At 44.6% G+C, this 21,875-nt stretch overlaps 1 protein-coding gene across 2 annotated transcripts in view; it reads left to right on the forward strand.

Annotated features, from left to right (window-relative positions):
* LOC111146031 (syntaxin binding protein 1) overlaps positions 1-21,875 on the forward strand; it is a 71,296-nt gene that overhangs the window by 28,712 nt on the left and 20,709 nt on the right. For both annotated transcript variants that reach the window (XM_022501401.1, XM_022501402.1), the window contains exons 2-10: positions 5,937-5,986; positions 8,059-8,140; positions 12,096-12,172; positions 13,013-13,091; positions 14,273-14,376; positions 16,059-16,207; positions 17,976-18,060; positions 18,869-18,999; positions 20,251-20,358. In XM_022501401.1, the coding sequence (XP_022357109.1) occupies positions 5,937-5,986; positions 8,059-8,140; positions 12,096-12,172; positions 13,013-13,091; positions 14,273-14,376; positions 16,059-16,207; positions 17,976-18,060; positions 18,869-18,999; positions 20,251-20,358 (865 nt within the window). The remainder of the gene's footprint in view (positions 1-5,936; positions 5,987-8,058; positions 8,141-12,095; positions 12,173-13,012; positions 13,092-14,272; positions 14,377-16,058; positions 16,208-17,975; positions 18,061-18,868; positions 19,000-20,250; positions 20,359-21,875) is intronic.

The raw sequence follows: 21,875 nt of genomic DNA on the forward strand, positions 1-21,875 counted from the left end.
TAGGCAGAGGGGAAGGCGGGGTGGGGGGGGGAAGCAGGCTCCCCACTGAGCAGAGAGCCCAATGCGGGTCTGGAACCCGGGACCCGGAGATCATGGCCGAAGCTGAAGGCAGAGGCTTAACCCACTGAGCCACCCAGGCACCCTGTATTTCTTCTTAATAGGTTTTCACGTTCTATTAAAAATCTTGATTGGTGGAAGTGATGTGTCATAATTTTCATAAGGAAGTAATTCCTTGTCTGTATGAATAACATATTTTACAGTGACATTACAATAGGTTCCTCTGGTGGAATGCCAGGCACTAGGCATTGTATCTCATTAATCTTTATAACAGATCATAGGGGTATTATAATTTTAATTTTGCAAATAAGAAAACTGAAGCTTAAAACATTTTTTAAAAGATTTTATTTATTTATTTAAAAAAGAGCAGAAGCAGAGGCAGAAGCAGACTCCCCACTGAGCGGGGCTCGATCCCAGGACCCCAGGGATCATGACCTGAGCCGAAGGCAGATGCTTACCTGACTGAGCCACACAGATGCTCCAAGCTTGAAACATTTTAAACTTGCCCAAGTTCACAGTCAGCAAATGCCTGAACATGGATTTTCCCTGATCTAACTTTAGTGCTTCCTGTGACACTTTTTTTTTTTTTTTTAAATCATGAGGGGTGGGGGTGACATTTCCTTGAGTAACTACCTTGTATCCAAGAGGGCGTCTTTTAGAAGAACTCCCCACTATTAAGCCAGAACAAATGTGGAAGTTCCCTGTACTTTGGATTGGTAAAGAGGAGGGCATTTGTGGCCTGTGTTTAGACCCCCTTAGACCGCTTTGTAGAATGGAGACACCTCCTCCCATCTGACGGCATGGGACTCCGGGGCACCTGGTCAGGGCAGAGCACGAGCGTATTTGAATCCCCCACTTAAGGGGGGATTTTAAGGACTTTGGTGATGCTCACATTTCCCCCAAGCTTCTAGCCCATCTAATATTAGTTACGCTATTTCAGATGTCTCAGTGTGCCAGGGGCTTAGGTGTCCTGACACACATCACTGCATAAAGGCGGTCCTGGGTACCAAGGCTGTCAGGACAGCGCATCGCAAGGGGGGATGAATTTGCACCTATCCCTACAGCCTGTCCTTTAGGACTTGACTTGGTATAGTGGGTGCATGTGAAGATGTCCCGGATAATCTTAGCTACCTGCTATTTTTCTCAGGGCGTGGGAGGGATTTGTTGAGTTTGGGAGTCACCCAGGACCTAGAGAATGTGGCTGAGAAGGAACCTTCTTGTTTACCCCCTTCTCACAAGGGAATCCACCAGGGCTGTGGTCCTCACGATTATGGAGAACTTGAAGCTGCCCTCCAGCCTTCTGTTCCATCTGTATAGACTAGCCGGCCGTTAGAGTGGACGTTGTGGCTGTTTATACACAGTTTGGTGTGCAGAATAAGACTGCTGGTTGGACCAGCCTCAGAAGACTTTGTTTCTTTCCGCAGGACTTACAAGAGAGATGAAAGGTGATTGCCGGGGATTATTTGTGGGGAAGTAGCCCAAGCTACTTGATTCTTAATGCTAAAATGGGCTCTAATCCTTGTTTCCTTTTCGGTATTGGATTAGAAAAATGTAGGGCAGCATTAGAATTGGCTGTTAACAATACCCACGACAAATATATCTCCCAAGAATTTTGGAATGGGAGTACCTAGACAGGAAGGATTGGAGTCCAAATTTTTACCTCTACCTGAAGTCACTCTTCCAAGCTCCAGCTACGTGCTCTCCATCCCCCCTCAGATGTCTCTCAGCCATCTCAATCTTTAATTAAAAACACGCAATGGGGCTCCTGGGTGGCTCAGTCGTTAAGTGGCTGCCTTTGGCTCAGGTCATGATCCCAGGGTCCTGGGATGGAGTGGAGCCTCGCTTCAGGCTCCCTGCTCAGCGGGAAGCCTGCTTCTCCCTCACCCACTCTCCCTGCTTGTGTTCCCTCTCTCACTGTGTCTCTCTCTCTCTCTATCAAATGAATAAATAAAATCTAAAAAAAAAAAAAAGCCAAACAGACAAAAACTTCTTGGTATTTTCTTACAAATCAGTTCTTCCTCTAAATCTGTTCTCTATGTATCTCCAAATGTCTTTCTATCAATTTCTTTGCTTGAGCCAAAAACCCGGGAGTTATCTATGTCTCTTCCCCACCCCCAGGGCTCCCATCCAATTCAGTAGCTAGCCCTGTTGGGTTTTTTTTTTTTTTTTAATTTTTTATTTCTTTTCAGCGTAACAGTATTCATTGTTTTTGTACCACACCCAGTGCTCCATGCAATCCGTGCCCTCTCCAATACCCATCACCTGGTTCCCCCAACCTCCCACCCCCCGCCCCTTCAAACCCCTCAGATTGAGCCCTGTTGGTTTTACTTCCAAAATGTGTATCAAATCAATCCACTTCTCACCATGACCCCTACCACCAATTGTGCTGATTTTTTTTTCCTGATTGCAGAGGCCTCCTCGCTCTATGCCCTGCTTCCGTTCTCCTCCCCTCCAATCTCCCCTCAGATCATGTCCCTGCCTTCAGTGGCGTTCCAGTGCCCTTTAGATAAAATCATACTCCCTATCAAGGCCCTAAATGACCTGGCCTCTAACCTCAGCTTATAATGATCTCCAGTTCCAAGACGATGCCCAGCTCTTTTTCCAGCCCAAGCCTTTGTGCCTCTCCTTCTCCTTTCCAGCCTTTGCATGGCTGGCATCTTCCTTATGATGTTCACTTCCTCAGAGAAGCCTTAGCTGGTCCTCCCATGAAGGGAGCTGTCCACACTGTTTTTATTTTTCTGTCTTAGCCTTTGTTTATTCACCTTGGAGAGCACTTATGAGAAGCTGAGACTGCCCTTGATTCAACATCTGGTCCACCAGGCTATAGGCTCTGTGGGAGCTGCGCCACGTCTTCTGTGTTTCATTCCTGGTGCCTGGTCCACTGACTGGTAAACCATGGTTACTCAGCAAATGTTATGGAATGAGTGAGTGAATGAATGAATAGATTATGTTACCATATCATTATTTCTAATGAGTACATGGTATTCCATTATATTAACATAACCTAATTGACTTAAGTACTACTCTATCGTTGGATATGTTTGTTCCTGATTTTTCACCACACTGAAATCTGGGAAATAATCTGAATGGCTATTGGGGAAGTTGTTGACTAAACTAGGGTCTGGTATGCAGGCATTTAATATCAGAAAGCATTTTTATTCACATGAGGAAAATGAGCTTATTCATGAAAAAAGCATCATACAAAATTATAAACACAGCATGATCTTAACTACATAGAGTTGCATGGAAAAAGCTAGCAGGAAATAAACTAAAATGTTAATTATGTATTTCAAGTTGGCAGGATTACAGGTGATCTTTCTTCTTGATTTTGTTTTTTAATATACACAAGTAGTACATGGTATTTTCTTGTTTATACTTCTTTCTATTTTCCATACTTACTACAGTGTGTGGTTTTTTAATAATCAAGTAAAATGTTCTTAAAGATTTTTTTTTTAAGATTTTATTTATTTATTTGACAGAGAGTGCCCAAGCAGAGGGTGGTGGCAGGGAGTCCGGGCAGAGAGAGAGGGAGAACCAGGCTCAGCAGGAAGCCTGACACAGGACTCGATCCCAGGACCCTGGGATCCTGACCTGAGCTGAAGGCAGACGCTTAACCTACTGAGCCACCCAGGTGCCCCAAGTTCTTAAAGATTTTAAGAAACTTTCATGACGTGTCAAATTATTGAACATGATCAAAAGCAGAATTAGAAACATGCCCTAGAGAATGACCTAAATGTTTGAAACACACTTGCTGATGGCATCTGCTTACCTTTGAGTCCTTCCAGGCCTTTATAGTACCTGGATTTAGGAAGGTGAAAGTTTTATTTCCTGTGAAGACTTCATGGCTGGGTAGACCTGTGTGTGGTATGGAATTTCTAGGAACTATGGTTTAACAAAATGGTGATTTTGGTTGCACTCAGGGTTAGAAAGACATCACAACTGCCCTTCACATCTGTTTTTGGAGCTTGAGGGGGTTCATGTGGCCTGAGGTATTGTCATAGTCTCTTAGCCATTTAATTTAAGACAGTGGTTCTCAAAAATCCGAGATCCCATGGGGAGTCCATAAGCAAAACTGTCTTTATAATAGGACTAACATGTTATTTGCCTTCTTCACTTTTATTCTCTCACAAGTGCACAGTAGAGTTTTCTAGATGCTATATGATTCATAACAGATTGCAGAAGCAGATAGGAGAACCCAGCTGTCTTTTATGAAGCCAAAGAGAGTTGCAGAAATGTTTTTTTTAAAGCCAGTACTCTCACTAAAAAATTGTTTTATTGTAGAAAATATAATTACATTTAATTAAAATGCTATTTTTGTTAACATATAATGGGGTATTTATTTATTTATTTATTTAGTTCTATGGCCAATGTAAGGCTTAACTCATGACCCAGAGATCAAGAGTCAGCATGTTCTACCATCTGAGCTAGCCAGGTTCTCCTCTTGTTTTTTGTTTTTTTTTTCCCTACCCTTTTTTTTTTTTTTTTTTTTAAAGGCTCAAGGCTTAAGATCTGAGCTGAGATCAAAAGTCAGATGCTGGGGCGCTTGGGTAGCTCAGTGGGTTAAAGCCTCTGCTTTTGGCTCAGGTCATGATCCCAGGGTCCTGGGATCGAGCCCTGCATCGGGCCCTCTGCTCAGCAGGGAGCCTGCTTCCCTCCCTCTCTCTCTGCCTGTCTCTCTGCCTACTTGTGATCTCTGTCTGTCAGATAAATAAATAAAATCTTTAAAAAAAAAAAAAGTCAGATGCTTAACCAACTGAACCATCTAGAAACCGTTCTTATTATTATTTTAAGTGAATTAATGATTACTTTAAAAATTTCTCAGTTTAATTTTTTAAAGATTTTTTTTTTAAGATTTATTTATTTTAGAGACAGAGAGAGCATGAGCAGGGAGAGGGGCAGAGGGAGAGAGAGAGAAACAGACTCCCCACTGAGTGGAGAGGCTGACATGGGGCTTGATCCCAGGACCCTAAGATCTTGACCTGAGCTGAAATCATGAGTCAGATGCTTAACCAACTGAGCCACTCAGGTGCCCTTAAGATTTTATTTTTAAGTAAACTCTATACCCAATGTGGGGCTTGAACTCCCAACCCTAAGATCAAGAGTTACATACTCCACTGCCTGAGCCAGCCAAGAGCTTCTCTCAGTTTAATTTCTAATATGGTAAATATCAATAGATATTTACCCACTTAACAAACATTCTTTGGAGTGTTCAATTTTTTTTTTTAAGATTTTATTTATTTATTTGACAGAGAGATCACAAGTAGGCAGAGAGGCAGGCAGAGGTTGGGGGGAAGCAGGTTCCCTGCTGAGCAGAGAGCCTGATGAGGGGCTCGATCCCAGGACCCTGAGATCAGGACCTGAGCCGAAGGCAGAGGCTTAACCCACTGAGCCACCCAGGCGCCCCTGGAGTCTTCAATTTTTAAAAGTGTAAAGAAGTCCCGAGACCAGAAAGTTTAAGAATCACAAAATTAAAGAACAGGAAGAGGGACACCTGGCTAGCTCAGTGTGTAGAGCATGTGATTCTATATCTTAGGGTCACAAGTTCAAGCCCCACGTTGGGCCTTGAGCTTACTTTAAAAAAAATTATATATATATATATATATATATATATATATATATGTATTTTTTTAAGGAATAAAGGAAAAAGAAAAGTTTGTGGTAATTTGATTATGGCTCAGTAAGCGATTGGTTGAATTGCATGATAGAGAAAACAAAGCCTGTGGGGGTAAATGACCTAGTCTAACATAATAAGCAGGTGTTGAAAGTCATTAACATTGCATTAAATTTTCCTCCCTTCCTCCCTCTTTTCCTCCCTACTTTTCTCCTTTCCTTCTTTCCTTCCCTTCTCCCTTCCTTTCTTTTTTTCTCTCCTTTTTTAGAGATCATGCATGATGTGATAAAGAAGGTAAAGAAGAAGGGGGAGTGGAAGGTAAGTAGAAGAGCACAATTAATGGTCTTAACAGGTGAGTTCCTGTGGAAAACATAACAATGGTGAAAACATAAGAAAATAGAGTTACAAGAAAGGTGTATAATAGGAAATCAAGACTATTGCTGTATCCAGAGAGTACAAAAAAAGGTAATCCATTCTGCCTTATTTTAGGCAGTCTTGGTGAAGAAATCTCTTGGTCATAAAACTTCTCTTAAAGACCACTTGGTGGGACACTTTAGCAGTGGAACTCTTTTATTCCAACAAAACATTGCCTGGAACCTCTTCTATGAAGCAGAAGAAGGTGAAATCATTCTGCTTGCTACGAGAGAGTAGGAAGTCCCTCTGGTGCCCCAAAAGCATCTCCAGGCAGCCCATACAACAGTGTGGAAAGCCCTCATCGTGTCCAGCCCCATTTATCTGTGACTATATATGATAAAAGAAGGAAGCTTGTTTATTCATAGAACATTGGGAGCAATGCTGGAAGCAAGTCCTCAAGCCAATCAGATTGATTCTGTCCTCATTTATCAGAATGGGTGCTTCAAGTGGGAAAGCGTGCTGTCCTCCATTCAGAAAGTCACTTTGTCATCTGGGGCAGGCATTATACTGGCTCGGAGAACACGCTGTTTTACTTGAACTTTCCCATGTGTCATTGGAGGGTTTATACCAATCATTCTTGCCCCTAAGTTGTCCCACGGTCAAGAACCCACATATTTACAAGTTCACTTGGTCCAGGAACAGCAGAGCTGTGTGGTACAGAAGGATTTTGGTCTCTGCCTCAGCCTTTGAGCTAGCATGTCCATATCCTCATCTTTATCCATGTTGTCCTCTTTCTCTTCCCATGAGTAATAGACTTAGGGATTTGCGAGTTTTATTTTTTAACAGAGACTTTTTTTTAAAGATTTTATTTATTTATTTGACAGAAAGAGAGAACACAAGCAGGGACGGGAGGGGGAGCGGGTCGGGCAGGCAGAGGGAGAGGGAAAAGCAGGCTCCCCGAGGGGCAGGGAGCCTGATGTGGGGCTCGATCTCAGGACCCTGGGATCATGACCTAACCAAAGGCAGTTGCTTAACCAATTGAGCCACCCAGGCGCCCTGGGATGTGAGGAAATTGCCTCTTAACATGAGAACTAATTGGCTCTTAGAGCTTTCTGGTCACCATTGTGTCTAGCTCCTGTTACCTCAGTTTATGTCATTAAAGAGGAGGAGAAGGGGCACCTGGGTGGCTCAGTGGGTTAAGCCTCTGCCTTCATCTCGGGTCATGGGTGATGATCCCAGGGTCCTGGGATCGAGCCCCGCATCGGGCTCTCTGCTCAGCAGGGAGCTGCTTCCTCCTCTCTCTCTGCCTGCCTCTCTGCCTACTTGTGATCTCTGTCTGTCAGATAAATAAATAAAATCTTTAAAAATAAAAAAATAATGAGGAGAAGTAGCCTTGTTTTAGCTAATGGCTTCTTCTCTACGCTGTGGCCTGAATGGAGTGGTTAGCTGGAGAATTGCAGGTCTGAAGCTTTCAGACCCAGACTGGTGTGTTCTTGTTTTTCCTGTCTGGACTGAAGTAGAGTATGCTCCCGGACAGCTCGAGTGCTGGTACATCCTCATGGTGTTGGCAACAAAGTACTCATCTTGCATGCTGTATGTGTGGCACGAGTGTTCATTCTCCTTGATTAAAAAAAAAAAAAAAAAAAAGCTGATGCTCTGAAAATATCATCTCCAGTATGGTTTTCTCTGAGTGTGGGCGCTGTAGATGACTTTTTCCTTTTTCTATTTTCTTTTCTTTTTTTTTCTTTCAATTTTTTTTTGAGTAGTCATTTTCTTCATCATGGAAAAACTTTAATTTTTTTAAGCATATACAATTAAGTCAGAGAGAACAAACTCCTAGTCCTAGAAGGTGAGGTTTGCGTGTGGCATGGGAGAGAAAAGCTAGCACGTATGTTAGCAAACGTCTGCCCCATAGGAAGTATTTGTAACTTAATATTCTATTTTTCCGGGACACTTTTTGAAGTCTGACATAGTAGGCTGATGAGAGAATCACAGCCAGTCCCACACAGGCCGTAAGCTGTTCTTTTTGCTTCCAGGTGCTGGTGGTTGATCAGCTGAGCATGAGGATGCTGTCCTCCTGCTGTAAGATGACGGACATCATGACCGAGGGAATAACAAGTGAGCGCAGATCTCTCGCTGCCTTTGAGTGAAACCCAGGCCTCCTCTTTGGCGACCGTTCCCCCTCCCTATTTGATATTATGTCACTTGACTTCACATTTTTCCAACAACCCAGGTGGTAAGGCTGTTAAGTCCTTGAGAGGCCTTCTTGTTTATCACTAAATCTGTAGCACCCAGTGCAGTACTAGACGATCATTAAATATCTGTAATATTTAATATTACTTTATTACATTTTATATTACATTAAATATCTAGTAATAAAGGTGCCAAAAGGGAGGTTAAATCAAGGGAAAGAAGGTAGGCCACCAACAGAAACAGTGCACAAAAGACCTGAATGCCCACTTCACAAAGAAGAGATCCAAATAGCCAAGAAATCCATCAAACATTGGCCACCTACATTAGTTGGTTAAAACCAGAATGAGATCTTGCTATACACTCATCAGATTGGAGTATTTAAATTCTGTTAATGCCAAGTGACAGATAGGATGTAGAAAAATGGGAACTCTTATATGACAGAGTGGATATTCGTATAGTTACTTTGAAAAACACAGGCAGTGTCTGGTAGAGTTGAAGGTGTGTGTGTCCTGCAAGCCAGACGGTTCTACGTGTGTCCTAGACAACTTCCGGCATGTGTGCAGGGCTGTTCACACAGGATTGTACATAGTAGCCCCAAATTAGAAACAACCAAAACATGTAAATCCTGGTATATCATGGTATAGTCACATAGCAGAATACTACGGACGATGAAAATGGAGGAATCTGGATGTTCGCAAGCACATGGGTAGACCTGATGCACGTGATGCTGAGCCAAAGAAACAAGATACAGAAGATACCGTGTGCTTTAATTTATATGAAGTTCCAAACTAGGCAGAACTAAGCTGTGTTGTTGTGAAATGCAGGTGTACACGGTAAAACCATGAAGAGCAGTGATCCCATTCCAGTCGGGATGGGGGTTCTCTCTGGAGGATGGGGGGCAGGGGAGGGTATGGCAAGTCACTTCTACTGTTTCCTGACTGGGGAAGCATTTATGCAGGTGTTTACTTTGCAATTATTTGCATGTTTATGTGTTACTCACTCTTTAAACTGCCTGTTATAATTTCACAATCATAGGCTTTTTAAAAAATTTAAGTCAGCTGCTCAAGGTCACTGGCCGGTAGCTCACACCTGAGACTAGGACTCAGCCCTCTGGCTCCTGTCCTTGAGCTCTACTCCCATTTGTGTGTAGCTCTTGTGTTACTCAGTGTCTCCTTTCAAGAGGGGTCCTGTATTTTAACCTTTGAAATAGCATTCTCTTCTGAGCTGTCTCGGAGGACTGAAAAACAATACCTTGGAGCTATTGTTTCAAACAAAGAAGTTAACCTTTGTTGTTCCTCTGAAGAAAATGTTGGGTGGAACACACCTGTTGCAATTTACTTAATAATTTTTTCCCCCCTGGAGACTTCTTATGAAGACTTATGCAAGTCTTATGGGGCTTGCAGACGCTTGATGGTCTTTGTCAAAATGAAAACAAACCGCGGTTATGGGAGGAAGAGCTAGGAGGGTTGAGATTTCAATAAGCTTAGTGAATTTTATTCAAAGGTTTGTCCTTTATTCTAAACTTAGGTCTTTCCTATTATTTGGTGTTAAAATGTTTTGAAATTGTGAAATTATGGTGATAATATATCGTGGATTTTCTTATTGATTAAATTCTAAGTGAATATATATGTATGAATATATATGTAATGATTTTGGGGGGTATAATCACACCTTGGATGTGAGTCCTTCATGTTTATTTATTTATTTTTAAAGATTTTATTTACTTGACAGAGAGAGAGAGCAAGCACAAGCAGAGGGAGTGGGAGAGGGAGAAGCAGGCTCCCCACTCAGCATGGAGCCCGATGTGGGGCTTGATCCCAGGACCTTGGTACCATGACCTGAACCGAAGGCAGATGCCCAACCAACTAAGCCACCCAGGCACCCTAAGTCCTTCATTTTTTTTTTTTAATTCCTTTTTTTTTTTAAAGATTTTATTTATTTATTTGACAGAGGTCACAATTAGGCAGAGAGACAGGCAGAGAGAGAGAGAGAGGAGGAAGCAGGTTCCCTGCCAAGCAGAGAGCTCAATGCGGGACTTGATCCCAGGACGCTGGGATCATGACCTGAGCCGAAGGCAGCCGCTTAACCAACTGAGCCACCCAGGCGTCCCAAGTCCTTCATTTTTAAAAACACTTTTCCAAATCCAGTGTATCTGTCACCAGAAACCTAGTCCTATAAATGAGAGTACATAATTTTTACTGTGACTTCTTGTCATTCAGTGATTGAAAACTGGGCTTGCCCCTGTTTTGAGCTTACAAAATTATTTTCTTCATTGTATTTTTAAAAAGATTTTATTTATTTATTTGACAGAGAGAGACACAGTGAGAGAGGGAATACAAGCAGGGGGAGTGAGAGAGGGAGAAGAAGACTCCCCGTTGAGCAAGGAGCCCGATGTGGGGCTCGATCCCAGGACCCTGGGATCATGACCTGAGCCAAAGGCAGATACTTAACAACTGAGCTACCCAGGCACCCCTTCACTGTATTTTTTTAAAGATTCGTTTATTTATTTATTTGAGAGAGAGAGAGAGAGGGCCAGGGGAGAGGCAGAGGGAGAGGGGAGAGGCAATCCCAGACTCCCTGTTGAGTGAGAAGCCCAATGTGGGGCTCCATCCCTGGACCCTGAGATCACACCTGAGCCAAAATAGTCACTCAACCAATTGAACCACCCATTCACCTCTTCACTGAATTTTTAAAATAATGTTTTTCCTCTCTCAAAGCAAAAAATGTACAAAAGTTAAGGGAGGGGATAGAGCCAAATGGAGCTTCTAATGAAGAGCTTCTAATGAAGACGCAGCAGCATCGTGGCCCACTCCTTTCTTCCTCAGGCTCTCCTCTATCTTCTGGTTATCCTCTCGGTATTTCTGGATACTTAGACTATTGTCTTTGGATTCATCGATGGTAGATGTTATCTTTTAGCTCCCTGTGGTAGAAGAGGGTTCAGCTCCCCCTGCTGCACACAGCCTTTTCCCTGCTTCCAAAGGTGGGTTCTATAGAAGGTCTTTGCTTGACAAAATTGAGACGTTAGCAATCCTGGGTGTGGGACCCCCAAAACATTTTGGGGGACATATTGTTCGCATAAGAAATTTAGAAATCTACAACTACTGGTAAAGTAGATGGTTGAAGGATTTCGGTATTTGAACATTATTTGGGGTAAAAAGTCTTTGTAAATGTTACAAGGTATCATCCTAAAGTGATACTTTTATTTGCTTAAATCCTCTGCATGGGAAGAATGGCGCCGAGTGATTTTACTCTTCTCCCTGTACCAGAGGACAGTACAGCATAGACAGCACATCCTAAGCTTTGTCAGGTGGCTGGTAAGATGAGGATTATCCCAGAAGCTCTTCTTTCCAGGGGAAGTAGCTGACATAACTTTAAAGGAAACAAGCAAACCAAATGCTTGTGGTTTAACAAAAGATAATGTTTATCTTTGAGCTATTGGGAAGGAGGACTGTATTAGATAAGAGGGCATGTTTGAAATATCTTCATGTTATACAGAAGAAAATGATAAAAACTAATTGTTGATAAACAAACTCAGCCTGGAAATTCTAAAGGAATTGGGATTATTTGGGACAGAGGAGGAAAAGAACAAAGGAAAGGGTAAAAGACTGCTGGTGACAGTCTACCATTTTAACCACGAGATCAAGGAGTTTACTTACACTGAAATGGGAGATATTGAGTGATAAAATTTCAGGTTTCCTAACCTCTTGAGCACTGTGAGGCAGTGCAATGTGGTAACTCCAAGGAAGGGGCAAGTGATTCCCACCTCACGTCCGAGATTTTCACCTGCCGCAACCCGAAGGTGGCCTTTCTAGATTGTTTCTAGTTCTGTGATCACTGGTTCTGTTTCCTTACTGACTGTGAGCTGCTGTCTGTTGTCTAGTCGTGGAGGACATCAACAAGCGCAGAGAGCCGCTCCCCAGCCTGGAGGCCGTGTATCTCATCACTCCGTCTGAGAAGGCAAGTCCCGCCCCCAGGAGTGCTTTGGCTAAGGTTGCACGTGCTGGCTTGGCGTCTGTGGCGTAGAGTGTCTGACATTTCTAGGTTAAGCGTGCATTTAACACACTGCTCTGATTAAAGTGTGCAATCCACAAGCAGGGAAGGAGGGGTGCAGTGTGGAGTGAGAGTGCATTAAGCTCTCTGAAACACCACCGTTGTCCAGAAGGCCGGACTCGGATCAGTCTAGTCCCCCGCTTTGCACTCCCTCTCTAGGAGGAGATCCAGTGTATCTAATTAGTGACCCACCTCCAGAACTCTGGTATTTTATGCTTTTGGGTCTATTTCATCAATATCCAGGTTGTGTGGAATTTACCCGTCTTATCATTTTTGGAGGTTGGTTTGAGTCAGTATCCAGACAAGACACACCTCCTTGCACTTGGTTGATAGTTTTCTTAGATCTCGTTATCTGTATAAATTCCTTTCTTTTCACTTTTGAAAACTGGCTTACATCTGAGTTTCTGCAGAAGCAACTAAATTGCCAGAACTTCATCCACATGAGTTTCCTGGAAGGTTTTTGACCAATTTCCTCTTCTATGAATATCTTCCAGGAACCCAAGTTATAATGGTTCCAAAGAACTGACGCTGTCTTCCAGAATGAGCTAAGAAGGCTTCTGTTCATCTAAACTCTGAAACAATCCTGATTTTAAGTCTTCCGAACTCTGTTATAGGCAAACATGAATTATACATTTTTAAAAATCCCCCATTATTTTGTACAGGCAGCTTGGATTTAACCCAGTTCAGAAATAGGTCCCATTTGCTTCTAGAACTGGTTCAATTCCCTTTTTTTTTCCCTCGCTGCAGTCCGTACACTCTCTCATCGGTGACTTTAAGGACCCACCAACCGCTAAGTACCGGGCTGCGCACGTCTTCTTCACAGACTGTAAGTATGGCCGGCAGCTGCCCCCCACCTCGTCCTTCTGGGTTAGTGTTTCTGCCCAGCAAGCCTGATCCGTAGGGAAGAAATGGGTTGTTGCCATGTTTCTCCTGAGCTTTTATTTTCTCTTCAGAAGATAAATTGCATAAGAGACAAAAATAAACACGCACAACGACAAACCTACTCGGTCATGCAGTTCTTCCTGATGAAAAATAGAATCTCTTCTAAGGACTAGAGGCTTTAATGCTGAGAACAATTTTCCAGCGCTAGCTTTGATGTTTCACTGTATAGACTTCCAGGTTTCACCATACTGGAGTGTATTTCCATCAGTTTTCATACCAAGATAGTCCCATCCGGTGGTGATGGTAGCAGACGGAATTGCTGCTACCATTGCTGTCTTGGAATTCACGTTCGTATTTTGTGGAGGCTTCACGCATGCAGCCTAGTGCAGAATGAGCTTGGTCAGTCAGTGTTCACAGCAAAGAGTGAGGAGTCAGGCTGGCTAGCTTACAGCGCCAGCAACAGCAGCACACCCACTGCTCTTCTCTTTCTCACCGCTGAGAAAACGAGAAAGGTTCTTGCAAAGAGTAATTGGGTACTATTTGGGTACACATAAAAAAGGAGCAGAGAGGTGACATTAGCAATAATAAACTGAAAATGCATTTCTGAGAATGCGAAGCCATTTGTTTGGCCCCAGAGAGCCCCTGGCAGTCTCGGTTTCCCCACCAAGTGGGTCTCCTGTGTAGCCAAGCTCCTGCAAGGGTCCCGGAGAAATGCCTGCACCACCTTGCCAGCGGTTCCATTTGTCCTCATTGCATTTTTCATAAACGTGTCAGATGTGTAGTGTCTGTTCATATCACAGGACTTTTCTTTATCCCTTCTTAATCAACTGGGCTTTTTCCTTTCCTCGATATCAGAAAGTAGTTTTTATTAGCTCATTAGCTAATATCAGTATCTTAGTACCTCAGTCTCTTTTGCCATTTGCTTCTCTCTTAGATGTTGAGGGCCTTTTAGGTGGTTCTACATTCCTTTTGTATCTAGAGATAGGAGATATTCTAGGATGGGACGAACTTTCTAGTTGCCTTCTTAAAATACTATTAAAATAGAAAATCCCCCAGATGTGTGCAACTGTCGAAATGGACCCACAGGTGGACAGGTAAATCTGTGGTATTTTGTCCTTCTTGCAGCTTGTCCAGACGCCCTGTTTAATGAGCTGGTGAAATCTCGAGCCGCCAAAGTCATCAAAACTCTGACGGAAATCAACATTGCATTTCTGCCCTACGAGTCCCAGGTGAGGCTGAGTGTGTGGAGTGCGTAGAAAGTCTGAGTCCTCGCTGCTCGCTCAGGAGCTCTGGCGCGTCCTGGCGGATGCAGTGAGCAGAGTCGGGGAGGAAGACATCGTATTCTGAATTGCCGAATGACCTGTGTTGTAAGTGGATGTGGATGGAACCGAAACAGAGTTCCTTATAGGTCTGCCCAAGGCCGTCATCTTTCTGTCCTCTGGTTAATTCTGACTTTTTTTTTTTTTTTTAAATCCTTTCGTTGTGTCCATTTCATCCCTGCTCACAGTGTTCACTCCTACTGGCTGACTCCTTGAGTCACCAAAGGTAGCCAATCCCAAAAGAGCAGGAAGGAGAGCAGGGGCAGGGATCAGAAGGCACCCATCTGCCGCACAGGAGCCTGGTGTGTGCAGAGATCGCCTCCCTGATGCTCTGCGGGAGGAGCAGATGGTAGCCTTCCGCGGCGGCCGTTAACACTTCAGATGCCAGAGCGCGACAAACCTCTCCCCTTGGGAAAAAGCTAAGTTGTTAAGCCAGTTAAAGGTGTAGCTGATTGTGGAGAGCATACAAAATTTCTACCTTCGTTTTGTAACATTGGTGAACGTGTCTTCTTCCAGCAAACAAACAAAACTAACAGAACTCTTAGGCATTTTGTAAAAGCTGATTGTGGCTCATGGCATCTTTATAGATTAGCTTCCAGACATCAGGGAGTGACCCGTTCTTGGGTAAGGAGGGATGTAGAACATACAGTGTGAGAATCTACAGAGTCTTTCCCTTAGCACTTAATGTCAAACCTGTTTCCAGCTTGAAGGCAGGATTTTTTTCTCTGTGTGAGCCTACCGGATTAAACAAAACACGACTTTAGCGTATTCAATCAGATGACATTTCATATATTTTTAAAAAGTAATAAACTTTTTAACCACAGGTTTTCTAGATGATCAGGGTAGTTTACATAAGTGAGATTCTGAGAAAATACTGATGGTTGATAGACTAGGTAATTTAAGAGGAAATTTTATTCTAGAATAAGAAGAAAAATACTAACAAAGTATTCCTGAGGATAGGAAAGTATTAAATCCATAAAAATCTCCTTTATTTGCCCCCAGTCACAGATGATTTCCAGCCTGTTCCTTACTTATAAAAACTAAACCTATAATGGCCCAGAGGTTCTCACACTAACCTCCTCTCCTGTTCTTCTTCTGGCCTCCTCATTGTTCATCAGACACTCTGAGCACGGGCCTGCCGCAGGGCCTTGGCGCTAGCTATTGCCTCCACGTGGAAGTCTCCTGCTGGTGAGAAACTCCTCACCTCCTTCAAGCCCTTGCTCCTACATCACCTTCTCAAGGAGGCCTGCTCTCCTCCTTCCCTGCTGCCCTCCAGCATTCTTTCCCTGCTCTGTTATGTTCTCATACACTTACACCAATTTCTCACATAATATAGTTTACTTTTCATTATGCCTATTGTTTATGGTTATGTTATTCTCTTGGAAGACTGCAACTCCTCGAGGACAGTCATGTTTTGGTCACTGATAGTTCCCAAGTGTTTAGCGCAATGCCTGGCCTGCAAAAGACACCCAGCACATATCGGTAGACTCACCACCAAGGTTGGAGGAAACTCCCAACAGTTCACCATTCTGGATGCAAACACAATAGATATAGATAATTTTATTTCTTGTTTCTCTTCCTTCTCTTCCAAGGTGTATTCCTTGGACTCTGCGGACTCTTTCCAGAGCTTCTACAGTCCCCACAAAGCTCAGATGAAGAATCCCATACTGGAGCGCCTGGCAGAGCAGATCGCAACTCTGTGTGCCACCCTGAAGGAGTACCCGGCTGTGCGGTATCGGGGGTAAGGCGGCACGCCGGGCCACCCTCTGTGTCCTCCCCTGTGTCCACCAGCCAAGGAGCTTCCTTCCGTCTTGAGATTCCTCTGCCAGTTGCCTCTGGGGTTAAGAGGGTTAAGATTTGAGTATCTTGTGCTTATAATCATTCTTCCAATATTTTTGATATTCTCTAAATTTTATTGTGAAATGTAATAATGCATCCAGAAAACGGCATGAAAGATATATATTCAGGGGCTGAATAGCTAACTGTGAACCCCTATGTAACCACAACCTAGGCTTCCTGTGGTTTTGTAGCTCTTTCTAACCTTTCAAAACAAATACCGTCTTTGTAAAAGGTATTCTGGAGTAAGATAAAACACAAGGATAATTCCCCAAAGGACATATTCCGCAGATTTTATAAAATCATTCACTTATTACTTGACTGCTGTGTACCAAGTGCTAGGGGGAGTACTTACCTTGAAGGCACAGCCCTGGTGCTTAGAAGCCCTTGATCTGTGTGGAGCGTAGGTAACAGGCATACCAACACGTGTGTGTAAGTGGTGCACACCTGAGCCACAGGGTCTGTGAGACCAGAGTCCGAGGACAGGACAAGCCAAGGACCTGGGCATCCAGAGTCAGGAGAGGGCCTTTTGGGCTGAGAGGGTCAGGAAGGGCTTCAGAGCAGAGGTGACATTTAAGCAAGGTCTTGAAGGTAGTTTTGGATTTCAGTAGACCAGTAAGGAGCCATAGGGCACTTTGTGTGGACAGTTGGCTCTTGCCATTGGGATGAACGGAAGTTTGGAGCTGGGAAAGCAAAGGGCAGATTTGAGGAGGATTGGCGTTCTGGCCATTTTGGCACAGTGTCTGTGTGGGGCTGTGGGGCAACTCTGAAGCCATTCCAGGAGGCCCTGGAGGCCATGCTTGGGATTGTGTCATTCAGTGGTTTTCAGTGGGGACGTCTGGGGGGATTTGCATGGGAGAGTGAGCGCAGTACTGTGGGGATGAGGACAGCAGAGAGACCCAGAGGGGCTGCCACTGCAGGGGTAGTGAAGGGCCTGAGCTGGCATTGCTGAAGATGGAGGTGGCTGCCTGTCCTTACTGACTCCGGGTCTGCTGGAGTGTTGCAGCCGTGGAAAAGCCCCTCCCTCTATTGTTGGTACTGGCTGACCAAAGCCCGGTGGAAATTAAGAAATGGGGGCCTAGGCTATATGTCCTGACGGGGCCAGGGGAGCTTGGAGTTCATTCATGGGGGGAGTGGGACTGGGAACAGAGCTGCTTGAGCACTGAGCCGGCCAGGAGACAGGCAGCAGCTGCACACTTCTTACCATCGGGACGAGCCCCGGGAAGTGCTGTCAGGCCGGCCATGGGGAAAGGTCCACCGGCTCTCACTTACATCTTTCTGGCTCTGCCAGCAGAAATATCACCTGCCAACAGCACAAAAAAGCCCCAAGAGGATTTGAATTGAGGGAAGTGAGAACCGGGTGGGTGAGACTCAGGCTGATCACGGGAGAAGGGTGGACGGACGGCCAGGAGCCGCTGCTGAAGCGCGGTTGTTTCTGAGGCCGGTGAGAGAGACCGCCTCTATACCCATCTGGATTTTTTTTTTAAAGGAACTAGAAAATGTTCCAGGCACTGAGCAAAGTATTTTATTTGTCATTTTAAGTTATGTATATAATACATGAATATATCCTCAGAGTAGAACAGTATTTCCTGCCTTCCGCCCCAAGGGCAGTCGGTGCCGTTGGGTGGGCGGGTGCATGGCCAGTTCACTCTGTGTCACTCCTCCTTTGTCAGGGAATACAAGGACAATGCTTTGCTGGCTCAGCTAATCCAGGACAAGCTTGATGCCTACAAAGCCGATGACCCAACGATGGGAGAGGTAAGTCTGGACTTGATCCTGGTGGCTGTCTTGCCAAGGGACCACAGTGTCTGTGTGGCAGTCCTGGGGACAGCGCTGTGGCTCACAGCATGCGCATGGGTGCCTCTGTTCCCGCACATTGGCCTCTGGTGACATGCTTGAGCCCTTGGGTCGGGGGTGGGCGGGGGATACAGATTCTGCTCAGTGTAGCCAAGGTGCCCAGCCTGTTTCTGTTGAGACCTTCCCGGTGTTAGCACTGGAAGTCCTGCGTCCTGGGAACCCCCTCAGTAGTGCAGTATCAAAGCCAGAAGATTGATGTTGGCATCATCTCAGCCCTTAATCACATCCGTCTAGTTTGTACGTGTGCTCGCACGTGTGGACGGTTCTGTGCGATTTCATCACATGTGGAGACTCACGTAACCCCCACTGCAGGCAGGACCTGACTGTTCTATCACTATCATAAACTTAAAACTGGAAGTCCCAGGTCCTAGGAACCCCCTGGGTCACCCAGACAGACTGGATGGTGGGTCACCCTACTTATAAGCAAATCCAGGTGGTACTGTCTTTCATAAGCTTACCTCGGACCCCGGCCACAGTTTTGGATCAACTTTAAGGACCCCTGTTAGGAAATAGACACATTGGATTTTTGCACGGTGTTTACTGGCATTTCTGTCAAGCAGCAAATGGACTAGTCAGTGCTATTTTAGCAGCTTTTATCTCCGAGGTCACTTCCTGGGGCTGCTTTGACAGGAGGGGCAGCTGTGCCGGTGGGAGAGGCTGGAGTTGTATGGGTGGCTTGCGGAAGCTTTCCCTGTGTCTGTCCTTCCAGGGCCCAGACAAGGCACGCTCCCAGCTCCTGATCCTGGACCGCGGCTTCGATCCCAGCTCCCCCGTGCTTCACGAACTGACTTTTCAGGCTATGAGTTATGACCTGCTGCCCATTGAAAATGATGTATACAAGTAAGTGTACAGACCAGGACGGCTTTGCAGACAAACCAAATGCACCTCTAACCTAAGAGAAAGGATGTCTTTCATCCTCCGGAAAGCGGGTGCATTGAAATAGTTTTGCTAGTAAGCCTGCAAGCTTTTCTGTGAGTGTCCCAAATCTACCTGGCATTAACAGCCAGGAGCTCGTGCCCCTTTGGGGGAGAACAAGAACTTTAGATCTTTAGTTTGTGGCTCATGTCACCTCAGCTCAGAGCCTGCTTGAGGCTTCATGTGTTGGGTGCGTGTTATCTGTGCGCACGTGTATCTTATGCAGAGTTCAAGCTTCTTGTCATGAAATATGGTGATAAAATACATCAGCAGAAGTTTGTTACTGAATTTTATTTGCAAAGGAGCTGTTTTCTTCATTGTAAACAACACTTTTCTTGGTAACAATCACCCTAAGCTCAGTTTCTAAAAACTAATTTTTCTTTTTTTGGAAACAGACTGTATTGTCTTCATGTCATTTGTTTTATAACATGAATCATAAAGATAATGGTTTCAAAATGAAGGTTCTAAAAATATGACTGTATATCAGTCTTCCTCCCTATTGATACCCGTAATTCTTGCTTTCCCCTTAGACGTTAGTGATTTCACATGTAAAAATATGCTGAGGACCTGTTGCAGGCACCTGATTTTAAAACTGGAAATTTAGGTAGCACACATTTGAGGATGGTGTCAGTCCTTCCCAGGAAGGAGCAAGCATAATCTTTGTTTATTCCTTATAAGTACCTCTGAACCCACCTGTATCCTAACTTGAGCCCATACCAGCTGACCCTGCAGATTTTATTTTATTTTATTTCTATTTATTTATTTATTTGACAGCAAGAGAGAGAGAGAGAGATCACAAGTAGGCAGAGAGTGAGGGGGAAGCAGGCTCCCCACTGAGCAGAGAGCCCGATTCGGGGCTCGATCCCAGGACCCTGAGATCATGACCTAAGCCGAAGGCAGAGGCTCAGCCCACTTAGCCACCCAGGTGCCCCAACCCTGCAGATTTTAAAACAGAGCTTCAAGTGCATTGACTCTGGGTCTCTCCCTGCCTGAGAAACTGCAGCTGTGTCAGGTGCTGAGCCCGCACACCTGCCATGGACAATGACCCATCAGATGGTCGCAGGCCTGTGGTGGAAACATCCATGAGAACATCTGTCTGCTGAGGACTGTAAGCTCTTGTCTGTTATAAATCAGAGGGGGTTGGATGAATTTCATGGGGGAATATCTCCTCCCTAGGTACGAGACAAGCGGCATTGGAGAGGCACGGGTGAAGGAAGTGCTCCTGGACGAGGATGATGACCTCTGGATAGCACTGCGCCACAAGCACATCGCAGAAGTGTCCCAGTAAGAGCCCTTGCCTCCGCCCCTCCCCAGGGACCCCAGCCAGCCCACCACCCCAGCTCCAGGGCTCACCCCAGAGTACAGGGCGAAACCTTTCTCCAGATGGCAGTTGCTGATGTGCACACCCTGGGCAACTTGCGCAGAGCTGCTCAGTGGATGACTTCACAGCAAGCCGACTGTGCTGATGAATCCCTTCTAATCCCCGCCCGAGCCACACAAGCTTCACCAAGTGAGAAAACCCACTTTGCGTTCAGGTTGCTCTTTGTATTTTTAGGAAACATCCATGGCTCTCAGGAAATGCTTTGTAAACACTAAATGTTTAAAGCCAGTGCCTGGGGCGCCGGGCTGGCTCAGTCAGTAAAATATGCGACTCTTGACCTAAGGTTCGGGAGTTCAAGCCCCACGTTGGACATGGAGCTTACTTAAAAATTAAGCAAGCAAGCAAGCAAGGAAGCCAGTTTCTTCCATTGGAAGATCCAGATTTCACTGCATCAATTTGATTTTCTTTTATGATTTTCTTTTATATAGCTGATGGGTAATCTTCTTCCACTATTGTCATCCCTAAAATTTCCAAGCAAGAGCTGATGTGTATATATGGAACCTGTACCTTGCTCTGAAAATGTTTCAAACTCCTGAATTTTTTTTTTTTTTTTTTTTTTTTTAGATTTTGTTTATTTATTTGAGAGAGAGATTGCTCAAGCAGGGGTGGAGGGGCAGAAGTAGAAGGAGAAGCAGACTCCCCGCTGAGAAGGGAGTTCCACCAGACCAGTGTGGGGTTTGAGGCTAGGACCCCAAGACCATGACCCACCTACTGAGTCACTCAGGTGCCCCTAACACCTGAATGTTTTTAACACCAGATAACAATTCTGCTTTTGCAGAAAGACATTTTATTACATTGAGTTGGTGATATCCTCAGTAAATTCACAAGGAAGAATGGGAAAAGAACATAGCCTGGATAGTTCAGTTGTTCAGAAAAGTGGTCCCCAACTTTTTGGATCACTCAATCTTAGGAAAAGGTTGCTTCCTATTTCTAATATGCAAGTTTATTTATGAATTAAGTATATAATTAATTGTAGTAAAATATATGTTTTACAGTATATAGAAACATATGAATTTAAGAAGAATAGAGTAAAATAAACATAAGTAGATGTACTAATCATTTCTTCTCTCAGATAATCCCATGCACACACGCGCATGCACACACACACCCCTGAGACCCTGGTTTAGAATGTTAGTTAGGAAAGTGTTATGTCCCTCTCTCTCTTCTTCAGAAATCACTTTAAGGGGCACCTGGGTGGCTCAGTCTGTTAAGCGTCTGCCTTTGGCTCGGGTCATAATCCCAGGGTCCTGGGATGGAGCCCCACATCAGTCTCCCTGCTCAGTGGGGAGTCTGCTTCTCCCTCTCCCTCTCCCTCTCCCCCTCCCTATGCTCTCCTGCTCTCTCTCTGTCAAATAAATGAATGAAATCTTTCTTTTAAAAAATCACTTTAAGGGCATACCTTACTGGCAGGGAAAGTTGC

The sequence above is a fragment of the Enhydra lutris genome, unplaced genomic scaffold (assembly GCF_002288905.1).
Source record: "Enhydra lutris kenyoni isolate GAN:26980312 unplaced genomic scaffold, ASM228890v2 scaffoldscaffold13, whole genome shotgun sequence".
Taxonomy (NCBI): Eukaryota; Metazoa; Chordata; class Mammalia; order Carnivora; family Mustelidae; genus Enhydra; species Enhydra lutris.